The following is a 9,539-nucleotide window of genomic DNA, read 5'->3' on the forward strand; positions in this document are numbered from 1 at the left end:
AATAAAAACCTAAATTAAGAAATAACTTGACCATTTCAAAGAGACTAAAGCAGGTTTGAGACATCCACTACATACAAACGGTCATTACAACACATGAGACGATTCTTCATAACTAGACCTACTCAGAGGTCGTGGTCCGAAGGTTTTGACTTCTCTTAATATTATGTTTGTTTTGATCAACTTCAATTAAAATACACAATAAACATGAATAATATAGATCAAATGCTTAGATATATAAACTTAAAAACGACAAACTAAAATAGAAACTTGTTAATGTCATTATTGATTGGTCTGAAAATGGACAAAAAGTGACATTTTCATGTCCAAACACGTATTTCTTTGTCACGTTTGGTTGTAATAATAAACTGTAATGTGTATTTGTTCCTCCTTCACCAAGGAGATTCTTATTTTGTTTCTTTAAAACCCCTTTGAGAAGCCCCGGGGAGCAAAATCTAAGAGATGGGATTAACGAATTGTTCCCACGAGGAGCTGATGAGTCGAATCGTTGACTCTGTCAAAGCAATTTCTGGGTTTTCGTCTTCGAGGGGTTTCATTGGGAGGATCCAAGGCGATCTTGTTCGTAGGATCACGCTTCTCAGCCCTTTCTTCGAGGAATTGATTGACGTCAATGTAGAATTGGAGGATGATCAGATTCTAGGGTTCAAGGTTATGAGCATCGCTCTTGATTCAAGTCTTGAGCTTTTTCGATCGGTCAATGGAGGAAGCAAGCTTTTTCAGGTTACCCACTCATTACTTTGCCTCTCTTCTTTAAGGTTTTTATTATTTGTAAACTCTTTGGCAAAGTTAGCAAATTTTCCATTGTTTTCTTTCTATTTCGAGGGTTTTAAAGATTTTGGTGTTTAGGGTTTTTGCTGTTTGTCTTTGTCTTTCTATTCTCGTTTATGGTGAAGAGTCATATTGTTTTAGATTCACTAGCATTTCGTCTTATGTATTTTGATGTTCTGCAAAAATATGTTATTGTAGTTGTCATTGCTTTGGTGATCAATGATTTATGTAGAATTGTGTGATTTGTTTATTGTATGTGAGCTCACTACCGTCTCTATAGCTCCAAGAATTCACCTTGAATGAAAAAGTTGAGACCCTTTTTTCCATGTTCTCTCTGCTGGCAGGTCTTCGATAGGGGTTCTATTGTGCAGAAGTTTCGCGACATGACAGTGGAGATAGAAGCAGCGTTAAGTCAGATTCCTTATGATAAGATTGAGGTATCAGAGGAGGTCAAAGAACAGGTATTTCCCAAGGCATATGGTTTTTGTGGTTTGAAGATTCAGAGAGTTTTCTATTTCTTTCTTTCTGTTGGTTAAATCTGTTTGCTCTCTGAATTTGTAGGTAGAGCTTCTGCATTCTCAGTTCAAGAGAGCAAAAGAAAGAGGGGATGAGTCTGATGTACAGCTTAGCCATGATCTAGACATTGTAGAGAATGTGATGGATCCTGACCCTAAAATCCTCAAAAGACTATCACAGGAACTCCAACTCAGTACCATCGATGAGCTGAAGAAAGAATCGCATGCAATACATGAATATTTTCTTTCATATGATGGGGACCCTGATGACTATTTCCAAAGGATGTCCTCACTTCTTAAAAAGCTGGTAGACTGTGCAACTATGGAAAGTTCAGAACCCGATACATCCACCGGCAACCGAATCATTTCGAGACATCGTTCTCCTGTTATACCAGAGTATTTTCGTTGTCCGATATCACTTGAACTGATGAAAGATCCTGTTATCGTCTCCACTGGCCAGGTCTGGTTTTGCAAGTTCCTTGTGCATTGTAGTGAATTTGATTATTACACTTGTGTGTTTGTTGTTATAGCTGATTTTTTTGACCTTGTAGACATATGAAAGATCATCCATTCAGAAGTGGCTGGATGCTGGTCATAAAACCTGTCCGAAATCTCAGGAGACACTTTTGCATGCTGGATTAACACCGAATTACGTGTTAAAGAGTCTCATTGCTCTGTGGTGTGAAAGCAACGGCATTGAGTTACCGCAAAATCAAGGGAGCTGCAGAACCACAAAACTAGGAGGAAGCAGCTCTTCAGATTGTGATCGAGCGTTTGTCCTTTCCTTGTTAGATAAATTGGACAACGGTACTACAGAACAGCAAAGAGCTGCAGCTGGAGAATTACGGTTACTAGCCAAGAGGAACGTGGATAACAGAGTTTGTATCGCTGAAGCTGGAGCCATACCATACCTTGTAGATCTTCTATCCTCACCAGATCCTCGGACACAAGAACATTCTGTGACGGCTCTTCTCAATCTTTCTATAAATGAAGGGAACAAAGGAGCCATCGTTGATGCAGGAGCCATAACGGATATAGTAGAAGTGCTTAGAAACGGAAGCATGGAGGCTAGAGAGAACGCAGCTGCAACCCTTTTCAGTTTATCTGTTATAGATGAAAACAAAGTGACAATAGGTGCTGCTGGAGCTATCCAAGCCCTTATAAGCTTGCTCGAGGAAGGAACCCGAAGAGGCAAAAAAGATGCTGCAACAGCGATTTTCAATTTATGCATATACCAGGGGAACAAATCAAGGGCGGTTAAAGGCGGTATTGTTGATCCTCTGACCAGATTACTGAAAGATGCAGGTGGCGGAATGGTGGATGAGGCTCTAGCCATTTTAGCTATTCTTTCGACAAACCAAGAAGGGAAAACAGCGATAGCTGAAGCAGATTCGATCCCTGTGTTGGTTGATATTATTAGGACAGGGTCACCGAGGAACCGGGAAAATGCTGCAGCAATACTTTGGTATCTATGTATTGGGAATATGGAGAGGCTAAATGTAGCAAGAGAGGTTGGTGCAGATATTGCCTTGAAGGAACTTACAGAGAATGGAACTGATAGAGCAAAGAGGAAAGCTGCGAGCTTGTTGGAGCTCATTCAGCAAATCGAAGGTGTTGTAGTATCTACTGTTTCATGAAAGCCTCGCTCTTGTGGAATGCTGTTGTTTGTTTCAGTGTAGGGTATGTGTATAGGTAACTTTGGATTGAGTCTGACAAAGTAATCTTATGTAATGACGTTATGTGTAATTATTGACTCAAATTTGTGTATAATTTTATTTGATATTTATAAACAAACCTATTTTTATTTGCGTTTGTTTTCAAGTATTATTAGGTCCATTTTATCAAGTTTGGTATCGTTTTTTTACACATCTAATACAAATCATATGTTTGTCCATTTAATTATGAAAGATGTATCAAGAAAACATCATTGAATTTGTACAAGAAGATCATGTTGTATCTCACTCCAAAAAGATAAACTGGAATACTCTACAACATTCGAATAATTTTCAGTCGGCAACCAAAATGATCCAGAAGACATACAAAAAAATAAATAAATCAACACACACAAGCTCAAAAGAGAAAAAGATGAAACATACTCTGTTACGAATCAGCCTAGTTTTTCCATGAATGTTTCTATCAATGTTGCGCCATTGACGATTTTTGTTGTAGCAATAATCAAATCATAAGCCATTCCTTCCTGAAAATTAATTATGCAGACACAAGATTGGAGGATTCAGCTGACAAAACGAGTTACCTTTTAATAATGAGCTCTTGAAGTTTGCATATTACCTTCGAGGCGAGATACCGTAGAGCAGAGATCTCAGCAAATGTTACACCTCCAATGAAGACAACAAGAATGATTGAGCGTCTTCCATCAGCAACCCTATGATGATGTCACATAAAACCCCTCACCATTAAAACAGTTCAATGTTTTAACGTTTTGAAGAAACTACATTTGTTGCAGCAAAATTTTTACCCATTTGAAGCACCATGCAATGAATCAACTGATGGACTACTTGGGAATCCACTCTGCACAGAGAAGGTATATAGTGATATATTTGCAATCGACAAATAGTCGAAAAGAGAAGCTATAATAGCATAACATATATGGAAGCCTTTTCATTTTATCTCTCTAAATTGGGTAAAGGAGGAACTGTACTGACTCTTTTAGTTTCCAAATGTGGTCCTGGCAACAGTTTCAAAATGTCTTCCATAGGGCGCCTGTAAGGTAGATTGAGTCATCAAATAAACCAATTTCTTTCAACATTCATCTATTATGGATTAGTAAAAGCTCTCTTACGTGCAAAAGAAAAAAAAAGGTTTCTCAAGTTCCGGCAGTTTTTTATTTTGCATCATGTAATTTTCTTATTTAGGAAAGCGAAAGTGTTACTTTAACAGGCTACATAGGCAAAAGTTTCGGATAGAATGCAAGAACATACTAACCATCCAGAATGAATAGCTTGTTGGATAAGACGAATGCTAAGAGGAGCATATCCAGAATAGACATAAGCAATATCATCATGCCTGCACAAGAAATTATGTCGAAATCGACATGATATAAGCACTTCACTTCATCACTAATAAAACTTGGTGCAAGACCTAGCAAATCAGATTTATGCAGACACAAAATGAAAGCAAAAATGTACCATATGAAAAAAGCATGATCGCATTAGCCACAAACAAGGAAAAACTGATACAAATGCTACGAAACTGAATATTTAGCCAATTGTATTGTTAGATCATGCATTAGAAGAATAGAGCCAATGCTGTCGTTAGATCATGAATTATAGATTACGAAGGGTATCTGCAGATATAGGAATGGAAATAGAGCTTTCGAGTTTGCATATTTCTGGACTAGACATCTGGACATACTTCATAAGCTTAATCCCATTAACAAAATCAATGAAGTATAGCATGTATTCAGTAGAGAAAGCATAACGCAAAAGAAGATACCTCGACTTATCAGTTTCTTCAACTATAAGTTTCAGTGTACGTTTCACTGTCAGCCAGTTGCTTTTAAATTCCTGTCGGAACCAAACGAAGGTACAACGGGCCAGTAGAATGTCAAACTTACCTAACCATAGAGTAAAAGTAATTAACTCAATTCTAAACGGAAGCCAAAGAATAACCAAACCTGCTTCTTCAACAATCCTGCTTTTTCCAAGTTGTTCAATGTGACCACATGCTCAAATCCATAGCTGTGGAGGAGTTCCGTTCTGGAAGTTGAGACCCAAAGACAAGAATTGATTAAAAAAAGATAATTGAAATATACAATACAGAAGGCCTGATGGAAGCTTAACTTGCCTTATATAATCAAATTGCTTTTTAGGTAGCCCTGAGTTTGTAACAGAAAATAGAACTAATAGACGTAAGACATTAGTGAGAGGCTCTTGTTTATGGATCATCTCTTCTATGTACTCAAAGCATCTGCATTTAAAAACTAGAGAGTTAATAATAATCAATCATACCATAAAATTTAATATTCATTATGCCATCAAAGTAAAATGTTATTTCACATCCCTTGTATTAAAAGGAGTCATGAAATCTCCTTGAATAGAAGATTTAAATACAATTGAAGTGTTTCCTTAAGAAGAAACTTACATGTCATAACTTTCTGCCTCAACAAGTGTTTGTTCCATATCAAGTTGCGAAAGAAATGATTGCTTAGATGTGAACGTCGTCAGGTGCTGGGCAAGATGTATGTGCCTCTGGGAAAGAAAATACCATTACAGATTAGGATAAAGTGAAACTAAATTGTGGTCTGAAACTGTGAGATAATAGAAAAGGAAGTAAGTAACGTAAAGAAAACAAGACGATACTTACTGCCATCTCTGGTAATGAGTTAAGCTTCTTAACAAAGTCCTTTAGCTCAGAAACTGTCTGGGTCTGTGCAGCAAAAAAAACATACCCGATTCAAAATCTGGGTCCAACTACTAATCTAAGGGGGGGAATGTATGAATAGATTGATCATTAGTTCTCTTCAGGCTTAAACTAATAATGTGCCTTAGAAGACTCCTGATTGATGGCTAAGAAATTAGAAAACAAATATGTATTTACCATAACTTCAACCATGAAACAAGACTACTAAAGGAAGAGAGAAAAACGTACAGAATTAATTTCAGTGTAGTCATCCTTCATGGTTGTTGCTTTCTGACGTAAAACCTGCAATCATACTGCGTCTGGAAGATGAGGAAATAGAATCACATGTCATAAAGAATGAAAGCCAAAAGGCCAAAGGTCAACCTGTACAACGACTTCAAAGTTGAGATCTCTCGTCTCCTTGAACAACTTATCACTGTAAAATTAAGCATCCAAGAGATAAAGTTAACACTTAAACGTTTCCTACAACTGGACGTGTTGGCTAGTAAACAAATTTTCGTTTTTAGGTCAACATTCATAAATTCACTCCACACAAAGTTCTGGAATGAAATAAACAGATACACAACAGATAGCTTGGGAAGTCTAATCTAGCTATCAGTTTAGAAAGCTCTTTTGTGTGCATAACCAATAATACATGGGACTAGTAACAAAACATTGTGCCTATCCAATCCAAGAAATTCATTTTATGCATCATATTCTCTCACAAATCATTAGTAAAGTAAAACAAAAAGAGCCCCACTTGTCTCACACGATTGAATGAATCTATATATGAGCTAAGCAACTAACCTTGAATTAAGGGGAACTTTCATCTTTTTTCCCTCCTGCTGAACACCCATCACAGATGAGTCAACTTCGACAGCTCCATTACTGATATGCAAAAACTTTAAAGAAACGTAGGAGTCAGCTAACATAAAACCCAATCGACCATAATTCAAATCCAAATTTTGTATTGTTGTTAGTAATTATTGCACGCCAATGAAACCAAATAGTTCTACACCAAATTTACCTTCCCCAAATTCGGGAAAAGTACAAAAACTCAGCAGGATAATGACAAAGCCCGCAGGAATTAATTTGGCTCTCACACTTGTGTAAAACTTTATTATGAGACGAGTAACCAAAAACAATCAATATAACTGAGATTACTAGTAATACTATGATACATAAAGTCACAATCACTCCCTCAAGAGACTAAAAAAGTGCACTGCGGAAAAAATCTACTCAATACCTCGTCTATCAGTCCCTCATAAGTTAACTGGGAGCACATAGGAGTAACCATGTCAACCTGAAATAGAAAAGTAATATTTGAAACTGATAGCGCCATGTAAATACATCGTTTACAAGTATGCATTATAAAGGCATCAGCCAGTCCGAATAAGTGGGATTGTAACAAATATCTCTGCCTCTTAACCTTTCTATGCAGATTTCCAAATCCAGTGTTTGCGTCATAGCAAATAACTTTCCAATGTTAACATCAGACAGGACTCTTTAAAATTCAATTCTTGACGGACATCTTTGGGTTTTAGGATTTAAAATAACAGGAATACACATAATAATCTTACCTCTCTATCCAATAAAATGAGAGTATCCACTTCAGGCCTTCCCACCTAATATAGAACAAACATCATTCAGAATATTGGAAAATGGAAACTAAAACATCTTCTACAAATATAGGATAGCCGAGTCACTGAATAGTATAACAATCAAACTGTTTGAGGCAAAATTTACATCATTCGAATTGACAGGTTCCTCCACTTGCATGCGGTTTAGTATATCTGCAACACGAACTGACGCTTTGCCCTTTGCCCTCACTTTCGATATAACTCCAAAAGAAAACTAAGAGTAAGAATTAGTCATGAGTTAGTATTTGTGTGGATCCTAATGTAAAGAACAATGAAAGAAACAAACCTCAAGCTCATGTATGGCTTTTGCAACATGCCAAAGTGAGCTAACATCCCCATCCACAAGGCAGTCCTATCATTCAAAAACCATAGAACAAGATAAATAGGAAACCTCTAATTCTAAGGCCTCAAGGAAAAGGGCACATAAGTTATAAGTAAGAACTGGACCCATGAGAGTTCTACACACTTTTTCAGAGAGCTCAAGCTCAAATGAAATCACATCCTCATCTAGCGGAACCATATACAGAGGAAACTCCTTCACAGTAACCAGGTTATGCACTTTTTCCTGTTCTAGAATCTGAAATTAGCAGAATAAAATACTTATCATCCATCATTCAAAAGGTGGTCAAAACAAGCAAACACAATCAGACATTGTATAAGACGATGACCAAATAGAGCCACATACCTTCTCACACGCAACTGAACTACGAGGGACAAAGTAAACGTAGTAGTCTCTCTGAATCGCTTTTGAAATATCATTCTGAATGTGAGAAGCTATGAATTTCATAAAACTGAGTTGAGAGCGAACAAGATAAACAACTTTTGTGCATTCAGTCTGAACTGGTTCCGCAGAAAGATGCCGTAACTCCAAACCAAGTTCCTATTAAGCAAAGAAAGATAAAAAAAAAAAAAATCAGACCAACACTAATGTTAAAACCAAACTCAACCTATAAAAGATCCTCCTTTTTCTCAACATTTTCAATTTTACAAATTACCTTGAGGGTAGACGTCTGGATGATCAATGAGACGGAACCACTGAGCTTTGGATCAATAACTAGACACTTGGTTCCACGAATCTACAATCAAAGTCACCATATAGAAAGAAAAAAGTCTTGAGGAATCTGTAAATCATCTCCCAAGTTCATTCTCAATGGTACGACATTGGTCCAGTAGTTTCATCCCAAAGAGAAGAGTTCAGAGTACAAGTGTGAGACAAAGGACGTTTTTTTTTGTTTTTTTCAAATTCTCAATAGAGATATGTTTGATCAAATATGTGACATTTATTGATCCCCAAAGGAAAAAAAAAACTAAAATTGACAATTCTCAGCGAACCCTTTTGGAATCATATGAAAAAGAGAGTAACGAGGCTTACGTCTTTGAGTAAGTTTACGAGCTCCTTCTGAGACTTGTCCCTGAATTAAAGAACATATATGAGAGAGGAGAAGAAGAAGAAGAAACGATCAACCGAACATTGAATTATGATGATTGACTCACCTAATGGATTTGAGATTGAGAGGAGCATTTTCCAAGTTGGGGATCTGCGCCATTGAGACACGATGAGATGATTGATCGCTGTTTCTCCTGCACCGTGTTAAGTCCACCGCTGTGGAAGAAGAAGAACACGGTGGAGATGATAATTAAAATCTCTAAATGGGCCTTGTTATGTATAAATAGGCTTCATATATGGGCCATAATGTTAAAATTCAATTTTAAGTGTCGCGTAACTCGTAACTATGGGATTTGGTGGTATCAGTGCGAAAAAAAAAGTCTGGTAAAATATATTTTCATATAAGCATGTATATGTTATGAAAACATCATGATCTTGATGTGTTTTATTGTGTCTCAGACCTCAAGATCAACGTTACATCCGAGACAAACTGTTGGTTGATAATTGAAATTGGTCAACAGTTGCAACATTTTGGTCTAAACGTTGCAGTTAGTGATGTTTCACTAGAGAGCCATCAAGTCATTGTGTTATCGTGTCTATTTGTTAACTATATAAACCAATCTTGTCTTGATTTGTAAACAAAAAATTTCATGTAAATGAATATTTCAGTTTTCGTTCTTGTCTTCTCAAATCCTCTCAATCTAACACAAACAACATCAAGATCAACATCTGAGACAAGGAACATCTCTTGATCTGAGTCCAAAAACACATCAGACAAAATCATCTCTTGATCGTGTCAAAGAACAGAAACTCTAATAAAACTCTATTGATAAAGAACATAAACTCATACTA

General features: G+C 36.8%; 2 protein-coding genes across 2 annotated transcripts; one reads left to right on the forward strand and one right to left on the reverse strand.

The window, feature by feature from the left end:
- On the forward strand, positions 293-3,105 carry LOC104781353 (U-box domain-containing protein 14). The gene is made up of 4 exons (XM_010506010.2): positions 293-738; positions 1,131-1,247; positions 1,348-1,761; positions 1,853-3,105. The coding sequence occupies exons 1-4, from the start codon at positions 460-462 to the stop codon at positions 2,936-2,938; spliced, it is 1,896 nt and encodes a 631-aa protein (XP_010504312.1). The 5' UTR covers positions 293-459; the 3' UTR covers positions 2,939-3,105.
- LOC104781354 (vacuolar protein-sorting-associated protein 33 homolog) lies at positions 3,209-8,929 on the reverse strand. The gene is made up of 22 exons (XM_010506011.1): positions 8,795-8,929; positions 8,673-8,712; positions 8,296-8,376; positions 7,986-8,180; positions 7,767-7,877; positions 7,587-7,652; positions 7,407-7,514; positions 7,241-7,285; positions 6,907-6,963; positions 6,468-6,562; positions 6,045-6,096; positions 5,910-5,963; positions 5,625-5,687; positions 5,403-5,509; positions 5,106-5,228; positions 4,936-5,017; positions 4,755-4,825; positions 4,245-4,325; positions 3,965-4,022; positions 3,778-3,830; positions 3,591-3,684; positions 3,209-3,498 (listed from the first exon to the last, which is right to left on the reverse strand). Exons 1-22 carry the CDS (start codon positions 8,845-8,847, stop codon positions 3,409-3,411), a joined length of 1,779 nt encoding a protein of 592 aa, XP_010504313.1. The 5' UTR covers positions 8,848-8,929; the 3' UTR covers positions 3,209-3,408.

The sequence above is a fragment of the Camelina sativa genome, chromosome 4, assembly GCF_000633955.1.
Source record: "Camelina sativa cultivar DH55 chromosome 4, Cs, whole genome shotgun sequence".
Lineage (NCBI taxonomy): Eukaryota > Viridiplantae > Streptophyta > Magnoliopsida > Brassicales > Brassicaceae > Camelina > Camelina sativa.

Coding starts and splice junctions, on each gene's coding strand:
- LOC104781353 (XM_010506010.2), top strand. CDS start 460: ATGGGATTAACGAATTGTTCCCACGAGGAGCTGATGAGTCGAATCGTT. Junction 739..1,130: donor GAGGAAGCAAGCTTTTTCAG/GTTACCCACTCA, acceptor CTCTGCTGGCAG/GTCTTCGATAGGGGTTCTAT. Junction 1,762..1,852: donor TTATCGTCTCCACTGGCCAG/GTCTGGTTTTGC, acceptor TTGACCTTGTAG/ACATATGAAAGATCATCCAT.
- LOC104781354 (XM_010506011.1), bottom strand. CDS start 8,847: ATGGCGCAGATCCCCAACTTGGAAAATGCTCCTCTCAATCTCAAATCC. Junction 4,326..4,754: donor GAAGAAACTGATAAGTCGAG/GTATCTTCTTTT, acceptor TTTCTTGTGCAG/GCATGATGATATTGCTTATG. Junction 3,831..3,964: donor CACATTTGGAAACTAAAAGA/GTCAGTACAGTT, acceptor TTCTCTGTGCAG/AGTGGATTCCCAAGTAGTCC.